Here is a 23,133-nt window from a genome sequence, read left to right as displayed (position 1 = left end):
TTTTTTGTTACTGTAGGGTATTTGATTAACCCTTTACCAACTATAGGATTAGTAATGGAGAAGTGTCTTGACACCTCTCCATTACTAAACCGGCTTCATGTCACCTTACAGTAGGAAGATGACATTAACCCCTCATTACCCCACTTGCCACTGCTACAGGGCAAGTGGGAAGAAACGGGCAAAGCTCCAGAATTGGCAAATCTAATAGATGCGCTTTTTCTGGGCTCCTTACCAGCCTGAGAATAGCAGCCCGCACCTGTGAGTTTTGCCAGGTTGGTTTTAAAATATGGGGTGTACCCCACTTCGTTTTTCTTCTTTCATTCATTGTCCCCTGCTTGCCGGCAGAGAATGGGACAATGGATGAAAGCAATGTTCAGCACCACACGCATGGGAACAGCGGCTTACAATAGTGCTGCTTCCCCCATGACCATCTGTGCAGACGGAGGACAGTGTACACTGTTCTCCATGTGCACGTGTGCCGGACGTTTGGCGGTCCGTGTGTCCGGGTAAAAACGGATATGTCTACAAATTTTACACATCGTCCATCAAAACACACTGACATCTGCATAGACCCATTCATTTGAATGGATCTACGTGTGTCAGTGTCTCTGGTACGTGAGAACCTGTCACTACACGTACCAGAGGTACTGACGTGTGAAAGAGGCCATAGTCTAAGTGCACACGCTGCGGAATTTCCACACTGTTTTTGGTAAATCCGTAGGTAAACTGCACTGCGGAATTACCGCGGTTTTTGTCCAGATTCCACCTGCAGTTTTACACCTGTGGATTTCTAATGTGGAGCAGGTGTAAACCGCTGCGGAATCCGCACAAAGAATTGACATGCTACGGAAAACAAAACGATGCGTTTCCGCGCGTTTTTTTCTGCAGCATGTGCACTGCGGATTTTGTTGTCCATAGGTTTACATGGTACTGTGCATGGAAAACTGCTGCGGATCCGCAACATCAAATCCACTGTATGGCCATTGGAATACTTTATTTCCCCAGAGTACCCCTTTTAAGTGTTGTACTAAATTTGTACATAATTTTTTTTTAATAATATAAAATGTAACTAGTGATTGGCTTTCAAGTGGAAGCAGCCCGAATAATTAACATGCTACATCTTTTAACTACTTCACGATTTCCAGACCCTGAAGCAGTGTAAAAATGCCATTACCCTGCTCGCATTCCATCTTTTTTTTTTTTTAAGTGCTATTCAAAGCGCATTGTGCCTGATGTGTTCATATACCCTTACTGCCCCAAAGGGTGAATACACCCTTAAATGGATTTTTTTGCACATGGTTATAGCTTGTTGTGTACTCAGGAAATATTAAATACATCCAACAAAGTCTTATATGCAAGTTTGTTTATTTCTTGTCATGAATACATTGTCTGGAGTTATTAAAAAAAAAAAAGTTGCTGTATTTGGGCTCCTTGTAAAATGGTAGGCTAGTTGCCACTGGCTTGCGAACAAGTGCTGAGGACACAAATAATTCATGTTTTATTTGTTGTAAACTTGATTCATCAGAAATGCCACTATGACTTCCGATCCTTTTCTTTGCTCACATTGCAATTTTCTGGAAGGAAAATATTAATTAAAACAGTCAATATATATTTACTATTGGTAGATCTTACAAGCAATGTAGAAATAAAGGGTAATTTCCGACTAAGCCTTTCTTGATTAGCCATGGGTTATGCACATCTAAGACCACTGGAGGTGAAGCTACAGCAGCTGAGAGTGGTTGAACCATACGGTTTCTATAACTCCCAGAGAATGAACCTCAATTGTTCTATTCCCATCTCTGCCAAGCAAGCCTTCAATCAGAATCATCCTGAGAAAGCAGAAAAACAGAAATATTAACCCCTTCATGGCCTATGATGTACTGTGTATCCGCTGGAGCCCGCATCTTTTCTGGCACATGACAGCTGATTTGTTCAGCTGTCATGTGTCCCTAACAGCCTGGGTGTTAACATGTTAAATGCCCCTGTCAAGAGTTTCACAAATCCCGACCATTGGAGCCCCCATCACATGATCACGGCGTGCCGATAGGTCGGCATGACAATTGGGGGTCTGCAGAAGACCCCCGTGGTTGATCTGATAGCAGGGCTGAAGTCCTGCTTTGTGTAGCATAAGTGATGAGAAGATCGCAGCTTCAAGTCTCCGAATGGGACTACTGAAGCAAGTAAAATGTAGAAGAAAAGTTTTAAAAAATATTTTAAAAATATATACCGAATATAAAAGTTCAAATCACCCCTCTTTTTTCCCCATTTAAAAGAAAAAGAAAAACACATATTTGATATCGCCGCGTTCAGAAAGGCCCAGTCTATCAAATTATAAAAAGAATTAATCTGATTGGTAAATGGCGTAATGAAAAAAAATCGAAACGCCAGAATTATGTTTTTTTTGGTCGCCGCAACATTGCAATAAAATGCAATAACGGGTGTTCAAAAGCTCGTATGTAACCCCAAATTTTATCAATAAAAAAAATCCAGCTCGGTGCTCAAAAAAATAAGCCCTCACCCAGTTACATCCCACAAAATGGCGAGCCATGGGTCTCAGAAAATTGCGCTTTTTCTTTCTTTTTTTTTTTTTTCAAACTTTGGATCTTTCTTTTCACCACTGAAATAAAAAAGTTGTTTGGTATCTGCAAGCCCATAATGACCTGGAGAATCATAATGGCTGGTCAGTTTTAGCATTTGGTGAGCGTGGTAAAGAAAAAGAAAAAATACAAACCAAAACACTTTTTTTTTTGTATTTTCACAGCACGTGGAAGTTTTTTCCCGATTTCCAGTACACTATATGGTAACATTAATGGTGTCTATAAAAAGTTCAACTCTCTCAAAAAAAAACAAGCTCTCACCCGGCCATATTGACAGAAAAATCAAAAAGTTATAGCTCTAGGAAGAAGGGGAGCAAAAAAAATGAAAAATCTCAAGGTCGTGAAGGGGTTAAAATTTTTGTTGCTTTTCTTCTTTCTCAGTACCAGAATCTTAGACATGATACTATTTTGGAAATCCAGAATAACTTTCTCATCTGCAGTTTACTGGCTTAGTTGCAGCAACATAAAAATGTGCATCATATGCAAATTGCCTCTTCAGAGAAAAAGAGGACTTGAACTTTATAGCACCGCCTGTTGGAAGTAGCGATCCTACAAGTCACCATCAACCCTTCAACAAGTCTTGCAATATGACTTAGGATAAATAGCCAAATCAGTATCTCAATACACATATAATATAAATTTATATTTTTACAATATGCCACGTTGGCGTACATAGAGGAAATGGCAGCCCATGGGCATCAATACCCAACAATCTGAGATATCCTTATCCATTACTTTCTCAGAAATTACCAATCATTAGAAATGAGCAAATTGATTAGCAGGGCCCTGGTCCAGAGGCCGTGCCAGTACTATGTGGCCAGGAGGCAGGAGCCCTGTGTGGTGTCTCCTACCTGCCGACTTCCCAGCTCCGCCTATGAGCTGCAATGCTGATGAGACAATCAAAGACCAAGGTTTCTGATTGGTAGGAGACACTTCGCGGGGCTCCTGCCTTAGGCTAGGTTCACATTGCGTTAGTGCAGTCCGTTCAACGCATACGTTAAAAGGACTGCGTTAACGCAAGTGCCGAAAAAGATCGCGTTTATGCGATCGCGCTAGGGCAGATGCTCTATCTCTACTAGCGGTGAGGGACCCGAAAACGCTGCAGACTGCGTCCGAGGGTCCATCACAGAATGACGGCACATCGCTAACGCATGCCGATTATGACATGCGTTAGCGATGCGCTACATAATGGCAGTTAATGGGTGCGCTAACGGATCCGTTACATAGCGTTAGTGCCGCTTTGTAATGGATCCCGCTAGCAGACTGCCATTAACGCAATGTGAACCCAGCCTTATGGCCACTGAGTGCTAACATGGCCTCTGAGCCCCAGGGTCTGCTGGTTAATTTGCATTTTACAGGGCACCTGTCGTTATCTTTAAGGGCAGGGCTGCATTGCGATATGTAGATTGTAATATCGCATTGAAACATTAAATCTAATGATTGGTAATGAAGTTGCATTGTGACAGAAAAAAAAATAGAGGTTTAAATAGATTAAACCCAGGTTATATTGAATCTTTTCTCATAAAACTGTATGTCAATTTACTCTGGTCCTCCTGCTCTATAACATGGTGAGGGCAGATTAGACTGCACTATTGCGGAGACTGGTTCCCTTTGAAGGGAATCTGTCAGCAAGTTTTGCTATTTAATCTAAGACCACCATCTTCTATGGGAAGAGACCCTGATTTCAGGGATGTGTCACTTACTGGGCAGTGTTTTGCTGTTAATCAATACAATTAGTGTTTTTATCAGCAGAATATCACTACAGGACAAGCTGCCTAGTGCCTCCTAGTCCAACCACATCCCCAGCACAGGATTAGCAGCATACAATGTACACAGAAAGCTGTGGTGTGGATTGGGTGATACACTGCTCAGCAACTGAGCTCTGCTAGGTCTGCAGCAGAGAAAACGGTGACTATCATAAACACCGCATCCATTAAGTGATAAATCGCTGCTGTCAGATTACTTTTACAGGCAAATTCATGTGCTATGGAATGTTCTGCAATTGTCCTTCATCCGAAACAACCCCATTTAGAGGATCCTCAGTATCAAAAATGTCTGCAACAAAGTCTGCTGTGTGTGAATCCACTCTGAGTTTTATCATTTTTTTTCTGACATATTAATAATAATAATAATAATCTTTATTTATATAGCGCCAACATATTCTGCAGCGCTTTACAGTTTAACAGTTTCAAACACAAAAGTCATAAGTAACAACGTTAACAATACAATAATTAAAGCAAAATAAGACGACCCTGCTCGTGAGAGCTTACAATCTACAATGAGGTGGGGGAGATGCAAAGTACAGGTGTGTATTTACAATGATGTATTTACAATCATGGTCCAGCCATCTTCAGGGGTTGGGGAATAGATGGGGATAGTGAATGGGCTACACACACACACAAACATAACTTTGATTAGTGAACGTGATAGGCCGCTCTGAACAAATGTGTTTTGAGCGAGCGCCTAAAACTATGCAAATTATGGATGGTCCTAATATCTTGGGGTAGAGCATTCCAGAGGATTGGCGCAGCACGGGAGAAGTCTTGGAGTCGGGAGTGGGAGGTACGGATTAGTGCAGAGGTTAATCGAAAGTCATTTGCAGAGCGCAGTGGTCTGTTAGGCTGATAGACAGAAATGAGGGAGGAGATGTAAGGGGGTGCCGCACTGTGGAGAGCTTTGTGGGTGAGAACAAGTACTTTGAATTGTATCCTGTAATGAATGGGTAGCCAGTGTAACGACTGGCAAAGAGCGGACGCGTCCGAGTAACGATTAGCCAGATGGACGACCCTGGCTGCTGCATTAAGGATGGACTGGAGAGGGGAAAGTCGCGTGAGGGGGAGGCCAATTAATAGAGCGTTACAGTAATCCAGGCGGGAGTGGATCAGGGCGACATTGAGGGTTTTAGCTGTCTCCATGGTGAGAAAAGGGCGGATTCTAGAGATGTTCTTTAGGTGTAAGCGGCACGAGCGGGCAAGAGATTGTATATGGGAGGTGAAGGAGAGATCGGAGTCAAACATAACACCCAGACAGCGCGCCTGCTGCCGGGGTGTTATTATGGTGCCACCCACGGAGAGGGAAATGTCAGATTTAGGGAGGTTAGTAGATGGTGGGAGCAGAAGAAGTTCAGTTTTGGAGAGGTTGAGTTTCAGATAGAGAGCGGACATGATGTTGGAGACTGCAGACAGACAGTCAGTGGCGTTCTGTAGTACAGCGGGGGTAAGGTCAGGGGATGACGTATATAGTTGTGTGTCATCGGCATAAAGATGGTACTGAAAGCCAAATCTGCTGATGGTCTGTTCATTTGGGGTCGTGTAGAGAGAGAACAGAAGGGGGCCAAGGACTGAGCCCTGAGGTACCCCAACAGTGAGAGGAAGAGGAGATGAAGTGGAGCCAGAGAACAGAACACTGAAGGAGCGGTCAGAAAGATAGGAGGAGAACCAGGAGAGAGCAGTGTCCTTAATGCCTAGTGACTGGAGCCTAGAGAGAAGGAGAGGGTGGTCAACAGTGTCAAAAGCTGCAGAAAGGTCGAGAAGAATGAGCAGAGAGTGTTCACCATTACGTTTTGCTGTCAGAAGGTCATTGGTCACTTTGATGAGTGCAGTTTGCTGTGAATTCTGTGATCAAGCTCCCTCCTGTGGTCACGAGTGGTACTGCGGCTTCTGAGTTTCCTTCCTCAGGTGATGAGGTTAAGTCGTTAGGTGCTGCTCTATTTAACTCCACCTAGTGCTTTGATCCTGGCCTCCAGTCAATGTTCTAGTGTTGGTCTTGCTTCCTCCTGGATCGTTCCTATGGCCTGTCTGCTCAGCATAGGCTAATTTCTGCTTGTGTTGCTTCTGTTGCTATATTTTCTGTCCAGCTTGCTTTTTTGGTTTTGCTTGCTTGCTGGAAGCTCTGAGACGCAGAGGGAGCACCTCCGTGCCGTTGGTCGGTGCGGAGGGTCTTTTTGCCCCTCTGCGTGGTTGTTTGTAGGTTTTTGTGTTGACCGCAAAGCTGTCTTTCCTATCCTCGGTCTATTCAGTGGGTCGGGCCTCGCTTTGCTGAATCTGTTTCATCTCTGTGTTTGTGTTTTCATCTTGACTCATGGTCATTATGTGTGGGGGGCTGCCTCTTCCTTTGGGGAACTTCTCTGAGGCAGGGTGGGCTTATTTTTCTATCTTCAGGCTAGCTGGTTTCTCAGGCTGTGCCGAGTTGCATAGGGAGCGTTGGGCGCAATCCACGGCTACCTCTGGTGTGGTTTGATAGGTTTGGGGATTGCGGTCAGCGGAGTTCCCACGTCTCAGAGCTCGTCCTATGTTTTGTGGTTTTTGTCAGGTCACTTGTGTGCTCTGGACTTCAAGGTCCATTGTGGTTCTGAATTACCTATTCATAACAGTACTGGAGGCCCAAAGTACTATGCTTCTCAATAGAGGGAAAAAAGAAGTTCTGAGACCATTTTTTTTTCTTTGCACTGTGTTTTGCCTTTTTTTTCCCCTAGACATTTGGGTGGTTCAGGACACAGGTGTGGTGATGGACATTAAAGGTCTGTCTTCATGTGTGGATCTTCTCACTGCAAGAGTACAAAATATTCAAGACTTTGTGGCTCAGAATTCTATGTTAGAACCAAGAATTCCTATTCCTGATTTGTTTTCTGGAGATAGAGCTAAATTTCTGAGTTTCAAAAATAATTGCAAACTGTTTCTGGCGTTGAAACCTCGCTCCTCTGGTGACCCAGTTCAACAAGTTAAGATCATTATTTCTTTATTACGTGGCGACCCTCAAGACTGGGCATTTTCCCTTGCGCCAGGAGATCCTGCATTATGCAATATTGATGCGTTTTCTCTGGCGCTCGGATTACTGTACGATGAACCTAATTCAGTGGATCAGGCAGAGAAAAATTTGCTGGCTCTGTGTCAGGGTCAGGATGAGATAGAGATTTATTGCCAGAAGTTTAGAAAGTGGTCTGTGCTCACTCAATGGAATGAATGTGCTTTGGCAGCAATCTTCAGAAAGGGTCTCTCTGAAGCCCTTATGGATGTCATGGTGGGATTTCTTATGCCTGCTGGTCTGAATGAGTCTATGTCTTTGGCCATTCAGATCGGTCGACGCTTGCGTGAGCGTAAATCTGTGCACCATTTGGCGGTATTATCTGAGCATAAACCTGAGCCTATGCAGTGCGATAGGACTTTGACCAGAGCTGAAAGGCAAGAACACAGACGTCAGAATGGGCTGTGTTTCTACTGTGGTGATTCCACTCATGCTATCTCCGATTGTCCTAAGCGCACTAAGCGGTTCGCTAAGTCTGCCACCATTGGTACGGTACAGTCGAAATTTCTTTTGTCCGTTACTTTGATCTGCTCTTTGTCTTCCTATTCTGTCATGGCATTTGTGGATTCAGGCGCTGCCCTGAATTTGATGGACTTGGAGTTTTCTAGGCGCTGTGGGTTTGTCTTGGAGCCCGTGCAGTGTCTTATTCCATTGAGAGGAATTGATGCTACGCCTTTGGCCAAGAATAAGCCTCAGTATTGGACCCAGCTGACCATGTGCATGGCTCCTGCACACCAGGAGGATATTCGCTTTCCGGTGTTGCAAAATCTGCATGATGTGGTCGTGTTGGGGTTGCCATGGCTACAAGTCCATAACCCAGTATTAGATTGGAAATCAATGTCTGTGTCCAGCTGGGGTTGTCAGGGGGTACATGGTGATGTTCCATTTCTGTCTATTTCATCATCCACCCCTTCTGAGGTCCCAGAGTTCTTGTCTGATTACCGGGATGTATTCGATGAGCCCAAGTCCAATGCCCTGCCTCCGCATAGGGTTTGTGATTGTGCTATCCTGGTAGTAAGTTTCCTAAGGGTCGACTGTTTAATTTATCTGTACCTGAGCACGCCGCTATGCGGAGTTACGTAAAAGAATCCTTGGAGAAGGGTCATATTCAGCCGTCGTCATCGCCATTGGGAGCAGGGTTCTTTTTTGTGGCCAAGAAGGATGGTTCCCTGAGACCTTGTATTGATTACCGCCTTCTAAATAAAATCACGGTCAAATTTCAGTACCCCTTGCCGCTGCTATCTGATTTGTTTGCTCGGATTAAGGGGGCTAGTTGGTTCACCAAGATAGATCTTCGTGGTGCATATAATCTTGTGCGTATTAAACAGGGCGATGAATGGAAAACTGCATTTAATACGCCCGAGGGCCATTTTGAGTACCTAGTTATGCCATTCGGACTTGCCAATGCTCCATCAGTATTTCAGTCCTTTATGCATGACATCTTCCGAGAGTACCTGGATAAATTCCTGATTGTATACTTGGATGATATTTTGGTCTTCTCGGATGATTGGGAGTCTCATGTGAAGCAGGTCAGAATGGTGTTCCAGGTCCTGCGTGCTAATTCTTTGTTTGTGAAGGGATCAAAGTGTCTCTTTGGTGTTCAGAAGGTTTCATTTTTGGGGTTCATTTTTTCCCCTTCTACCATCGAGATGGACCCTGTTAAGGTCCAGGCCATTTATGATTGGACTCAGCCGACATCTCAGAAGAGTCTGCAAAAGTTCCTTGGCTTTGCTAATTTTTATCGTCGCTTCATCTGTAATTTTTCTAGTATTGCTAAACCATTGACCGATTTGACCAAGAAGGGTGCTGATGTGGTCAATTGGTCTTCTGCTGCTGTGGAAGCTTTTCAAGAGTTAAAGCGTCGTTTTTCTTCTGCCCCTGTGTTGTGTCAACCAGATGTTTCGCTTCCGTTCCAGGTTGAGGTTGATGCTTCTGAAATTGGAGCGGGGGCTGTTTTGTCGCAAAGAGGTGCTGATTGCTCGGTGATGAAGCCATGCGCCTTCTTTTCCAGGAAGTTTTCGCCTGCTGAGCGAAATTATGATGTTGGCAATCGAGAGTTGCTGGCCATGAAGTGGACATTCGAGGAGTGGCGTCATTGGCTTGAAGGAGCTAAGCATCGCGTGGTGGTCTTGACTGATCACAAGAACTTGACTTATCTCGAGTCTGCCAAACGGTTGAATCCTAGACAGGCTTGTTGGTCGCTGTTTTTCTCCCATTTTAACTTTGTGGTTTCGTACCTTCCGGGCTCTAAAAATGTGAAGGCGGATGCCCTGTCTAGGAGTTTTGTGCCCGACTCTCCGGGTTTGCCTGAGCCGGCGGGTATTCTCAAAAAGGGAGTAATTGTGTCTGCCATCTCCCCTGATTTGCGGCGGGTGCTGCAAAAATTTCAGGCTAATAAACCTGATCGTTGCCCAGCAGAGAAACTGTTTGTCCCTGATAGGTGGACGAATAAAGTTATCTCTGAGGTTCAATTGTTCGGTGTTGGCTGGTCATCCTGGAATCTTTGGTACCAGAGATTTGGTGGCTAGATCCTTTTGGTGGCCGTCTCTGTCGCGGGATGTGCGTTCTTTTGTGCAGTCCTGTGGGATTTGTGCTCGGGCTAAGCCCTGCTGTTCTCGTGCCAGTGGGTTGCTTTTGCCCTTGCCGATCCCGAAGAGGCCTTGGACACATATCTCTATGGATTTTATTTCGGATCTCCCCGTCTCTCAAAAAATGTCGGTCATTTGGGTAGTTTGTGATCGTTTCTCTAAGATGATCCATTTGGTACCCTTGTCTAAATTACCTTCCTCCTCTGATTTGGTGCCATTGTTCTTCCAGCATGTGGTTCGTTTACATGGCATTCCAGAGAACATCGTTTCTGACAGAGATTCCCAGTTTGTTTCAAGGTTTTGGCGAGCCTTTTGTGCTAGGATGGGCATTGATTTGTCTTTTTCCTCGGCTTTCCATCCTCAGACAAATGGCCAGACTGAACGAACCAATCAGACCTTGGAAACATATCTGAGATGTTTTGTTTCTGCTGATCAGGATGATTGGGTGTCCTTTTTGCCGTTGGCTGAGTTCGCCCTTAATAATCGGGCCAGCTCGGCTACCTTGGTTTCACCGTTTTTCTGCAATTCTGGGTTCCATCCTCGTTTCTCTTCAGGGCAGGTTGAGTCTTCGGACTGTCCTGGTGTGGATACTGTGGTGGACAGGTTGCAGCGGATTTGGACTCATGTAGTGGACAATTTGACCTTGTCCCAGGAGAAGGCTCAACGTTTCGCTAATCGCAGACGCTGTGTGGGTCCCCGACTTCGTGTTGGGGATTTGGTTTGGTTGTCATCTCGTTATATTCCTATGAAGGTTTCCTCTCCTAAGTTTAAGCCTCGTTTCATTGGTCCGTATAGGATTTCTGAGGTTCTTAATCCTGTGTCTTTTCGTTTGACCCTTCCAGATTCTTTTTCCATCCATAACGTATTCCATAGGTCATTGTTGCGGAGATACGTGGCGCCTGTGGTTCCATCTGTTGATCCTCCTGCCCCGGTTTTGGTGGAGGGGGAGTTGGAGTATATAGTGGAGAAGATTTTGGATTCTCGTGTTTCGAGACGGAAACTCCAGTATCTGGTTAAGTGGAAGGGTTATGGTCAGGAAGATAATTCCTGGGTCTTTGCCTCTGATGTCCATGCTGCCGATCTTGTTCGTGCCTTTCATATGGCTCATCCTGGTCGGCCTGGGGGCTCTGGTGAGGGTTCGGTGACCCCTCCTCAAGGGGGGGGTACTGTTGTGAATTCTGTGATCAAGCTCCCTCCTGTGGTCACGAGTGGTACTGCGGCTTCTGAGTTTCCTTCCTCAGGTGATGAGGTTAAGTCGTTAGGTGCTGCTCTATTTAACTCCACCTAGTGCTTTGATCCTGGCCTCCAGTCAATGTTCTAGTGTTGGTCTAGCTTCCTCCTGGATCGTTCCTGTGGCCTGTCTGCTCAGCATAGGCTAAGTTCTGCTTGTGTTGCTTCTGTTGCTATATTTTCTGTCCAGCTTGCTTTTTTGGTTTTGCTTGCTTGCTGGAAGCTCTGAGACGCAGAGGGAGCACCTCCGTGCCGTTGGTCGGTGCGGAGGGTCTTTTTGCCCCTCTGCGTGGTTGTTTGTAGGTTTTTGTGTTGACCGCAAAGCTGTCTTTCCTATACTCGGTCTATTCAGTGGGTCGGGCCTCGCTTTGCTGAATCTGTTTCATCTCTGTGTTTGTGTTTTCATCTTGACTCACGGTCATTATGTGTGGGGGGCTGCCTTTTCCTTTGGGGAATTTCTCTGAGGCAGGGTGGGCTTATTTTTCTATCTTCAGGCTAGCTGGTTTCTCAGGCTGTGCCGAGTTGCATAGGGAGCGTTGGGCGCAATCCACGGCTACCTCTGGTGTGGTTTGATAGGTTTGGGGATTGCGGTCAGCGGAGTTCCCACGTCTCAAAGCTCGTCCTATGTTTTGTGGTTTTTGTCAGGTCACTTGTGTGCTCTGGACTTCAAGGTCCATTGTGGTTCTGAATTACCTATTCATAACAGTACTGGAGGCCCAAAGTACTATGCTTCTCAATAGAGGGAAAAAAGAAGTTCTGAGACCATTTTTTTTTCTTTGCACTGTGTTTTGCCTTTTTTTTCCCCTAGACATTTGGGTGGTTCAGGACACAGGTGTGGTGATGGACATTAAAGGTCTGTCTTCATGTGTGGATCTTCTCACTGCAAGAGTACAAAATATTCAAGACTTTGTGGCTCAGAATTCTATGTTAGAACCAAGAATTCCTATTCCTGATTTGTTTTCTGGAGATAGAGCTAAATTTCTGAGTTTCAAAAATAATTGCAAACTGTTTCTGGCTTTGAAACCTCGCTCCTCTGGTGACCCAGTTCAACAAGTTAAGATCATTATTTCTTTATTACGTGGCGACCCTCAAGACTGGGCATTTTCCCTTGCGCCAGGAGATCCTGCATTATGCAATATTGATGCGTTTTCTCTGGCGCTCGGATTACTGTACGATGAACCTAATTCAGTGGATCAGGCAGAGAAAAATTTGTTGGCTCTGTGTCAGGGTCAGGATGAGATAGAGATTTATTGCCAGAAGTTTAGAAAGTGGTCTGTGCTCACTCAATGGAATGAATGTGCTTTGGCAGCAATCTTCAGAAAGGGTCTCTCTGAAGCCCTTATGGATGTCATGGTGGGATTTCTTATGCCTGCTGGTCTGAATGAGTCTATGTCTTTGGCCATTCAGATCGGTCGACGCTTGCGTGAGCGTAAATCTGTGCACCATTTGGCGGTATTATCTGAGCATAAACCTGAGCCTATGCAGTGCGATAGGACTTTGACCAGAGCTGAAAGGCAAGAACACAGACGTCAGAATGGGCTGTGTTTCTACTGTGGTGATTCCACTCATGCTATCTCCGATTGTCCTAAGCGCACTAAGCGGTTCGCTAAGTCTGCCACCATTGGTACGGTACAGTCGAAATTTCTTTTGTCCGTTACTTTGATCTGCTCTTTGTCTTCCTATTCTGTCATGGCATTTGTGGATTCAGGCGCTGCCCTGAATTTGATGGACTTGGAGTTTTCTAGGCGCTGTGGGTTTGTCTTGGAGCCCGTGCAGTGTCTTATTCCATTGAGAGGAATTGATGCTACGCCTTTGGCCAAGAATAAGCCTCAGTATTGGACCCAGCTGACCATGTGCATGGCTCCTGCACACCAGGAGGATATTCGCTTTCTGGTGTTGCAAAATCTGCATGATGTGGTCGTGTTGGGGTTGCCATGGCTACAAGTCCATAACCCAGTATTAGATTGGAAATCAATGTCTGTGTCCAGCTGGGGTTGTCAGGGGGTACATGGTGATGTTCCATTTCTGTCTATTTCATCATCCACCCCTTCTGAGGTCCCAGAGTTCTTGTCTGATTACCGGGATGTATTCAATGAGCCCAAGTCCAATGCCCTGCCTCCGCATAGGGTTTGTGATTGTGCTATCCTGGTAGTAAGTTTCCTAAGGGTCGACTGTTTAATTTATCTGTACCTGAGCACGCCGCTATGCGGAGTTACGTAAAAGAATCCTTGGAGAAGGGTCATATTCAGCCGTCGTCATCGCCATTGGGAGCAGGGTTCTTTTTTGTGGCCAAGAAGGATGGTTCCCTGAGACCTTGTATTGATTACCGCCTTCTAAATAAAATCACGGTCAAATTTCAGTACCCCTTGCCGCTGCTATCTGATTTGTTTGCTCGGATTAAGGGGGCTAGTTGGTTCACCAAGATAGATCTTCGTGGTGCATATAATCTTGTGCGTATTAAACAGGGCGATGAATGGAAAACTGCATTTAATACGCCCGAGGGCCATTTTGAGTACCTAGTTATGCCATTCGGACTTGCCAATGCTCCATCAGTATTTCAGTCCTTTATGCATGACATCTTCCGAGAGTACCTGGATAAATTCCTGATTGTATACTTGGATGATATTTTGGTCTTCTCGGATGATTGGGAGTCTCATGTGAAGCAGGTCAGAATGGTGTTCCAGGTCCTGCGTGCTAATTCTTTGTTTGTGAAGGGATCAAAGTGTCTCTTTGGTGTTCAGAAGGTTTCATTTTTGGGGTTCATTTTTTCCCCTTCTACCATCGAGATGGACCCTGTTAAGGTCCAGGCCATTTATGATTGGACTCAGCCGACATCTCTGAAGAGTCTGCAAAAGTTCCTTGGCTTTGCTAATTTTTATCGTCGCTTCATCTGTAATTTTTCTAGTATTGCTAAACCATTGACCGATTTGACCAAGAAGGGTGCTGATGTGGTCAATTGGTCTTCTGCTGCTGTGGAAGCTTTTCAAGAGTTAAAGCGTCGTTTTTCTTCTGCCCCTGTGTTGTGTCAACCAGATGTTTCGCTTCCGTTCCAGGTTGAGGTTGATGCTTCTGAAATTGGAGCGGGGGCTGTTTTGTCGCAAAGAGGTGCTGATTGCTCGGTGATGAAGCCATGCGCCTTCTTTTCCAGGAAGTTTTCGCCTGCTGAGCGAAATTATGATGTTGGCAATCGAGAGTTGCTGGCCATGAAGTGGACATTCGAGGAGTGGCGTCATTGGCTTGAAGGAGCTAAGCATCGCGTGGTGGTCTTGACTGATCACAAGAACTTGACTTATCTCGAGTCTGCCAAACGGTTGAATCCTAGACAGGCTCGTTGGTCGCTGTTTTTCTCCCGTTTTAACTTTGTGGTTTCGTACCTTCCGGGCTCTAAAAATGTGAAGGCGGATGCCCTGTCTAGGAGTTTTGTGCCCGACTCTCCGGGTTTGCCTGAGCCGGCGGGTATTCTCAAAGAGGGAGTAATTGTGTCTGCCATCTCCCCTGATTTGCGGCGGGTGCTGCAAAAATTTCAGGCTAATAAACCTGATCGTTGCCCAGCAGAGAAACTGTTTGTCCCTGATAGGTGGACGAATAAAGTTATCTCTGAGGTTCATTGTTCGGTGTTGGCTGGTCATCCTGGAATCTTTGGTACCAGAGATTTGGTGGCTAGATCCTTTTGGTGGCTGTCTCTGTCGCGGGATGTGCGTTCTTTTGTGCAGTCCTGTGGGATTTGTGCTCGGGCTAAGCCCTGCTGTTCTCGTGCCAGTGGGTTGCTTTTGCCCTTGCCGATCCCGAAGAGGCCTTGGACACATATCTCTATGGATTTTATTTCGGATCTCCCCGTCTCTCAAAAAATGTCGGTCATTTGGGTAGTTTGTGATCGCTTCTCTAAGATGATCCATTTGGTACCCTTGTCTAAATTACCTTCCTCCTCTGATTTGGTGCCATTGTTCTTCCAGCATGTGGTTCGTTTACATGGCATTCCAGAGAACATCGTTTCTGACAGAGGTTCCCAGTGTGTTTCAAGGTTTTGGCGAGCCTTTTGTGCTAGGATGGGCATTGATTTGTCTTTTTCCTCGGCTTTCCATCCTCAGACAAATGGCCAGACTGAACGAACCAATCAGACCTTGGAAACATATCTGAGATGTTTTGTTTCTGCTGATCAGGATGATTGGGTGTCCTTTTTGCCGTTGGCTGAGTTCGCCCTTAATAATCGGGCCAGCTCGGCTACCTTGGTTTCACCGTTTTTCTGCAATTCTGGGTTCCATCCTCGTTTCTCTTCAGGGCAGGTTGAGTCTTCGGACTGTCCTGGTGTGGATACTGTGGTGGACAGGTTGCAGCGGATTTGGACTCATGTAGTGGACAATTTGACCTTGTCCCAGGAGAAGGCTCAACGTTTCGCTAATCGCAGACGCTGTGTGGGTCCCCGACTTCGTGTTGGGGATTTGGTTTGGTTGTCATCTCGTTATATTCCTATGAAGGTTTCCTCTCCTAAGTTTAAGCCTCGTTTCATTGGTCCGTATAGGATTTCTGAGGTTCTTAATCCTGTGTCTTTTCGTTTGACCCTTCCAGATTCTTCTTCCATCCATAACGTATTCCATAGGTCATTGTTGCGGAGATACGTGGAGCCTGTGGTTCCATCTGTTGATCCTCCTGCCCCGGTTTTGGTGGAGGGGGAGTTGGAGTATATAGTGGAGAAGATTTTGGATTCTCGTGTTTCGAGACGGAAACTCCAGTATCTGGTTAAGTGGAAGGGTTATGGTCAGGAAGATAATTCCTGGGTCTTTGCCTCTGATGTCCATGCTGCCGATCTTGTTCGTGCCTTTCATATGGCTCATCCTGGTCGGCCTGGGGGCTCTGGTGAGGGTTCGGTGACCCCTCCTCAAGGGGGGGGTACTGTTGTGAATTCTGTGATCAAGCTCCCTCCTGTGGTCACGAGTGGTACTGCGGCTTCTGAGTTTCCTTCCTCAGGTGATGAGGTTAAGTCGTTAGGTGCTGCTCTATTTAACTCCACCTAGTGCTTTGATCCTGGCCTCCAGTCAATGTTCTAGTGTTGGTCTTGCTTCCTCCTGGATCGTTCCTGTGGCCTGTCTGCTCAGCATAGGCTAAGTTCTGCTTGTGTTGCTTCTGTTGCTATATTTTCTGTCCAGCTTGCTTTTTTGGTTTTGCTTGCTTGCTGGAAGCTCTGAGACGCAGAGGGAGCACCTCCGTGCCGTTGGTCGGTGCGGAGGGTCTTTTTGCCCCTTTGCGTGGTTGTTTGTAGGTTTTTGTGTTGACCGCAAAGCTGTCTTTCCTATACTCGGTCTATTCAGTGGGTCGGGCCTCGCTTTGCTGAATCTGTTTCATCTCTGTGTTTGTGTTTTCATCTTGACTCACGGTCATTATGTGTGGGGGGCTGCCTTTTCCTTTGGGGAATTTCTCTGAGGCAGGGTGGGCTTATTTTTCTATCTTCAGGCTAGCTGGTTTCTCAGGCTGTGCCGAGTTGCATAGGGAGCGTTGGGCGCAATCCACGGCTACCTCTGGTGTGGTTTGATAGGTTTGGGGATTGCGGTCAGCGGAGTTCCCACGTCTCAAAGCTCGTCCTATGTTTTGTGGTTTTTGTCAGGTCACTTGTGTGCTCTGGACTTCAAGGTCCATTGTGGTTCTGAATTACCTATTCATAACAGTACTGGAGGCCCAAAGTACTATGCTTCTCAATAGAGGGAAAAAAGAAGTTCTGAGACCATTTTTTTTTCTTTGCACTGTGTTTTGCCTTTTTTTTCCCCTAGACATTTGGGTGGTTCAGGACACAGGTGTGGTGATGGACATTAAAGGTCTGTCTTCATGTGTGGATCTTCTCACTGCAAGAGTACAAAATATTCAAGACTTTGTGGCTCAGAATTCTATGTTAGAACCAAGAATTCCTATTCCTGATTTGTTTTCTGGAGATAGAGCTAAATTTCTGAGTTTCAAAAATAATTGCAAACTGTTTCTGGCTTTGAAACCTCGCTCCTCTGGTGACCCAGTTCAACAAGTTAAGATCATTATTTCTTTATTACGTGGCGACCCTCAAGACTGGGCATTTTCCCTTGCGCCAGGAGATCCTGCATTATGCAATATTGATGCGTTTTCTCTGGCGCTCGGATTACTGTACGATGAACCTAATTCAGTGGATCAGGCAGAGAAAAATTTGCTGGCTCTGTGTCAGGGTCAGGATGAGATAGAGATTTATTGCCAGAAGTTTAGAAAGTGGTCTGTGCTCACTCAATGGAATGAATGTGCTTTGGCAGCAATCTTCAGAAAGGGTCTCTCTGAAGCCCTTATGGATGTCATGGTGGGATTTCTTATGCCTGCTGGTCTGAATGAGTCTATGTCTTTGGCCATTCAGATCGGTCGACGCTTGCGTGAGCGTAAATCTGTGCACCATTTGGCGGTATTATCTGAGCATAAACCTGAGCCTATGCAGTGCGATAGGACTTTGACCAGAGCTGAAAGGCAAGAACACAGACGTCAGAATGGGCTGTGTTTCTACTGTGGTGATTCCACTCATGCTATCTCCGATTGTCCTAAGCGCACTAAGCGGTTCGCTAAGTCTGCCACCATTGGTACGGTACAGTCGAAATTTCTTTTGTCCGTTACTTTGATCTGCTCTTTGTCTTCCTATTCTGTCATGGCATTTGTGGATTCAGGCGCTGCCCTGAATTTGATGGACTTGGAGTTTTCTAGGCGCTGTGGGTTTGTCTTGGAGCCCGTGCAGTGTCTTATTCCATTGAGAGGAATTGATGCTACGCCTTTGGCCAAGAATAAGCCTCAGTATTGGACCCAGCTGACCATGTGCATGGCTCCTGCACACCAGGAGGATATTCGCTTTCTGGTGTTGCAAAATCTGCATGATGTGGTCGTGTTGGGGTTGCCATGGCTACAAGTCCATAACCCAGTATTAGATTGGAAATCAATGTCTGTGTCCAGCTGGGGTTGTCAGGGGGTACATGGTGATGTTCCATTTCTGTCTATTTCATCATCCACCCCTTCTGAGGTCCCAGAGTTCTTGTCTGATTACCGGGATGTATTCGATGAGCCCAAGTCCAATGCCCTGCCTCCGCATAGGGTTTGTGATTGTGCTATCCTGGTAGTAAGTTTCCTAAGGGTCGACTGTTTAATTTATCTGTACCTGAGCACGCCGCTATGCGGAGTTACGTAAAAGAATCCTTGGAGAAGGGTCATATTCAGCCGTCGTCATCGCCATTGGGAGCAGGGTTCTTTTTTGTGGCCAAGAAGGATGGTTCCCTGAGACCTTGTATTGATTACCGCCTTCTAAATAAAATCACGGTCAAATTTCAGTACCCCTTGCCGCTGCTATCTGATTTGTTTGCTCGGATTAAGGGGGCTAGTTGGTTCACCAAGATAGATCTTCGTGGTGCATATAATCTTGTGCGTATTAAACAGGGCGATGAATGGAAAACTGCATTTAATACGCCCGAGGGCCATTTTGAGTACCTAGTTATGCCATTCGGACTTGCCAATGCTCCATCAGTATTTCAGTCCTTTATGCATGACATCTTCCGAGAGTACCTGGATAAATTCCTGATTGTATACTTGGATGATATTTTGGTCTTCTCGGATGATTGGGAGTCTCATGTGAAGCAGGTCAGAATGGTGTTCCAGGTCCTGCGTGCTAATTCTTTGTTTGTGAAGGGATCAAAGTGTCTCTTTGGTGTTCAGAAGGTTTCATTTTTGGGGTTCATTTTTTCCCCTTCTACCATCGAGATGGACCCTGTTAAGGTCCAGGCCATTTATGATTGGACTCAGCCGACATCTCTGAAGAGTCTGCAAAAGTTCCTTGGCTTTGCTAATTTTTATCGTCGCTTCATCTGTAATTTTTCTAGTATTGCTAAACCATTGACCGATTTGACCAAGAAGGGTGCTGATGTGGTCAATTGGTCTTCTGCTGCTGTGGAAGCTTTTCAAGAGTTAAAGCGTCGTTTTTCTTCTGCCCCTGTGTTGTGTCAACCAGATGTTTCGCTTCCGTTCCAGGTTGAGGTTGATGCTTCTGAAATTGGAGCGGGGGCTGTTTTGTCGCAAAGAGGTGCTGATTGCTCGGTGATGAAGCCATGCGCCTTCTTTTCCAGGAAGTTTTCGCCTGCTGAGCGAAATTATGATGTTGGCAATCGAGAGTTGCTGGCCATGAAGTGGACATTCGAGGAGTGGCGTCATTGGCTTGAAGGAGCTAAGCATCGCGTGGTGGTCTTGACTGATCACAAGAACTTGACTTATCTCGAGTCTGCCAAACGGTTGAATCCTAGACAGGCTCGTTGGTCGCTGTTTTTCTCCCGTTTTAACTTTGTGGTTTCGTACCTTCCGGGCTCTAAAAATGTGAAGGCGGATGCCCTGTCTAGGAGTTTTGTGCCCGACTCTCCGGGTTTGCCTGAGCCGGCAGGTATTCTCAAAGAGGGAGTAATTGTGTCTGCCATCTCCCCTGATTTGCGGCGGGTGCTGCAAAAATTTCAGGCTAATAAACCTGATCGTTGCCCAGCAGAGAAACTGTTTGTCCCTGATAGGTGGACGAATAAAGTTATCTCTGAGGTTCATTGTTCGGTGTTGGCTGGTCATCCTGGAATCTTTGGTACCAGAGATTTGGTGGCTAGATCCTTTTGGTGGCTGTCTCTGTCGCGGGATGTGCGTTCTTTTGTGCAGTCCTGTGGGATTTGTGCTCGGGCTAAGCCCTGCTGTTCTCGTGCCAGTGGGTTGCTTTTGCCCTTGCCGATCCCGAAGAGGCCTTGGACACATATCTCTATGGATTTTATTTCGGATCTCCCCGTCTCTCAAAAAATGTCGGTCATTTGGGTAGTTTGTGATCGCTTCTCTAAGATGATCCATTTGGTACCCTTGTCTAAATTACCTCTGTCCTCCTCTGATTTGGTGCCATTGTTCTTCCAGCATGTGGTTCGTTTACATGGCATTCCAGAGAACATCGTTTCTGACAGAGGTTCCCAGTTTGTTTCAAGGTTTTGGCGAGCCTTTTGTGCTAGGATGGGCATTGATTTGTCTTTTTCCTCGGCTTTCCATCCTCAGACAAATGGCCAGACTGAACGAACCAATCACACCTTGGAAACATATCTGAGATGTTTTGTTTCTGCTGATCAGGATGATTGGGTGTCCTTTTTGCCGTTGGCTGAGTTCGCCCTTAATAATCGGGCCAGCTCGGCTACCTTGGTTTCACCGTTTTTCTGCAATTCTGGGTTCCATCCTCGTTTCTCTTCAGGGCAGGTTGAGTCTTCGGACTGTCCTGGTGTGGATACTGTGGTGGACAGGTTGCAGCGGATTTGGACTCATGTAGTGGACAATTTGACCTTGTCCCAGGAGAAGGCTCAACGTTTCGCTAATCGCAGACGCTGTGTGGGTCCCCGACTTCGTGTTGGGGATTTGGTTTGGTTGTCATCTCGTTATATTCCTATGAAGGTTTCCTCTCCTAAGTTTAAGCCTCGTTTCATTGGTCCGTATAGGATTTCTGAGGTTCTTAATCCTGTGTCTTTTCGTTTGACCCTTCCAGATTCTTTTTCCATCCATAACGTATTCCATAGGTCATTGTTGCGGAGATACGTGGCGCCTGTGGTTCCATCTGTTGATCCTCCTGCCCCGGTTTTGGTGGAGGGGGAGTTGGAGTATATAGTGGAGAAGATTTTGGATTCTCGTGTTTCGAGACGGAAACTCCAGTATCTGGTTAAGTGGAAGGGTTATGGTCAGGAAGATAATTCCTGGGTCTTTGCCTCTGATGTCCATGCTGCCGATCTTGTTCGTGCCTTTCATATGGCTCATCCTGGTCGGCCTGGGGGCTCTGGTGAGGGTTCGGTGACCCCTCCTCAAGGGGGGGGTACTGTTGTGAATTCTGTGATCAAGCTCCCTCCTGTGGTCACGAGTGGTACTGCGGCTTCTGAGTTTCCTTCCTCAGGTGATGAGGTTAAGTCGTTAGGTGCTGCTCTATTTAACTCCACCTAGTGCTTTGATCCTGGCCTCCAGTCAATGTTCTAGTGTTGGTCTTGCTTCCTCCTGGATCGTTCCTGTGGCCTGTCTGCTCAGCATAGGCTAAGTTCTGCTTGTGTTGCTTCTGTTGCTATATTTTCTGTCCAGCTTGCTTTTTTGGTTTTGCTTGCTTGCTGGAAGCTCTGAGACGCAGAGGGAGCACCTCCGTGCCGTTGGTCGGTGCGGAGGGTCTTTTTGCCCCTCTGCGTGGTTGTTTGTAGGTTTTTGTGTTGACCGCAAAGCTGTCTTTCCTATACTCGGTCTATTCAGTGGGTCGGGCCTCGCTTTGCTGAATCTGTTTCATCTCTGTGTTTGTGTTTTCATCTTGACTCACGGTCATTATGTGTGGGGGGCTGCCTTTTCCTTTGGGGAATTTCTCTGAGGCAGGGTGGGCTTATTTTTCTATCTTCAGGCTAGCTGGTTTCTCAGGCTGTGCCGAGTTGCATAGGGAGCGTTGGGCGCAATCCACGGCTACCTCTGGTGTGGTTTGATAGGTTTGGGGATTGCGGTCAGCGGAGTTCCCACGTCTCAAAGCTCGTCCTATGTTTTGTGGTTTTTGTCAGGTCACTTGTGTGCTCTGGACTTCAAGGTCCATTGTGGTTCTGAATTACCTATTCATAACAGTACTGGAGGCCCAAAGTACTATGCTTCTCAATAGAGGGAAAAAAGAAGTTCTGAGACCATTTTTTTTTCTTTGCACTGTGTTTTGCCTTTTTTTTCCCCTAGACATTTGGGTGGTTCAGGACACAGGTGTGGTGATGGACATTAAAGGTCTGTCTTCATGTGTGGATCTTCTCACTGCAAGAGTACAAAATATTCAAGACTTTGTGGCTCAGAATTCTATGTTAGAACCAAGAATTCCTATTCCTGATTTGTTTTCTGGAGATAGAGCTAAATTTCTGAGTTTCAAAAATAATTGCAAACTGTTTCTGGCTTTGAAACCTCGCTCCTCTGGTGACCCAGTTCAACAAGTTAAGATCATTATTTCTTTATTACGTGGCGACCCTCAAGACTGGGCATTTTCCCTTGCGCCAGGAGATCCTGCATTATGCAATATTGATGCGTTTTCTCTGGCGCTCGGATTACTGTACGATGAACCTAATTCAGTGGATCAGGCAGAGAAAAATTTGCTGGCTCTGTGTCAGGGTCAGGATGAGATAGAGATTTATTGCCAGAAGTTTAGAAAGTGGTCTGTGCTCACTCAATGGAATGAATGTGCTTTGGCAGCAATCTTCAGAAAGGGTCTCTCTGAAGCCCTTATGGATGTCATGGTGGGATTTCTTATGCCTGCTGGTCTGAATGAGTCTATGTCTTTGGCCATTCAGATCGGTCGACGCTTGCGTGAGCGTAAATCTGTGCACCATTTGGCGGTATTATCTGAGCATAAACCTGAGCCTATGCAGTGCGATAGGACTTTGACCAGAGCTGAAAGGCAAGAACACAGACGTCAGAATGGGCTGTGTTTCTACTGTGGTGATTCCACTCATGCTATCTCCGATTGTCCTAAGCGCACTAAGCGGTTCGCTAAGTCTGCCACCATTGGTACGGTACAGTCGAAATTTCTTTTGTCCGTTACTTTGATCTGCTCTTTGTCTTCCTATTCTGTCATGGCATTTGTGGATTCAGGCGCTGCCCTGAATTTGATGGACTTGGAGTTTTCTAGGCGCTGTGGGTTTGTCTTGGAGCCCGTGCAGTGTCTTATTCCATTGAGAGGAATTGATGCTACGCCTTTGGCCAAGAATAAGCCTCAGTATTGGACCCAGCTGACCATGTGCATGGCTCCTGCACACCAGGAGGATATTCGCTTTCTGGTGTTGCAAAATCTGCATGATGTGGTCGTGTTGGGGTTGCCATGGCTACAAGTCCATAACCCAGTATTAGATTGGAAATCAATGTCTGTGTCCAGCTGGGGTTGTCAGGGG

The 23,133-nt window shown here is 46.1% G+C and overlaps 1 protein-coding gene across 1 annotated transcript in view; it reads right to left on the bottom strand.

Moving 5' to 3' along the window:
• Positions 1 to 1,348: 1,348 nt before the first annotated feature.
• MEP1B (meprin A subunit beta) overlaps positions 1,349 to 23,133 on the bottom strand; it is a 115,681-nt gene continuing 93,896 nt past the window's right edge. Inside the window, exon 15 of the mRNA XM_069731258.1 lies at positions 1,349 to 1,574. Coding sequence (XP_069587359.1) covers positions 1,560 to 1,574 — 15 coding nt within the window. The 3' untranslated portion in view covers positions 1,349 to 1,559. The remainder of the gene's footprint in view (positions 1,575 to 23,133) is intronic.

Source organism: Ranitomeya imitator, chromosome 6, assembly GCF_032444005.1.
Source record: "Ranitomeya imitator isolate aRanImi1 chromosome 6, aRanImi1.pri, whole genome shotgun sequence".
NCBI lineage: Eukaryota > Metazoa > Chordata > Amphibia > Anura > Dendrobatidae > Ranitomeya > Ranitomeya imitator.
Note: the sequence above shows the minus strand (reverse complement) of the source record. Positions and strands in the feature narration are given on the sequence as shown.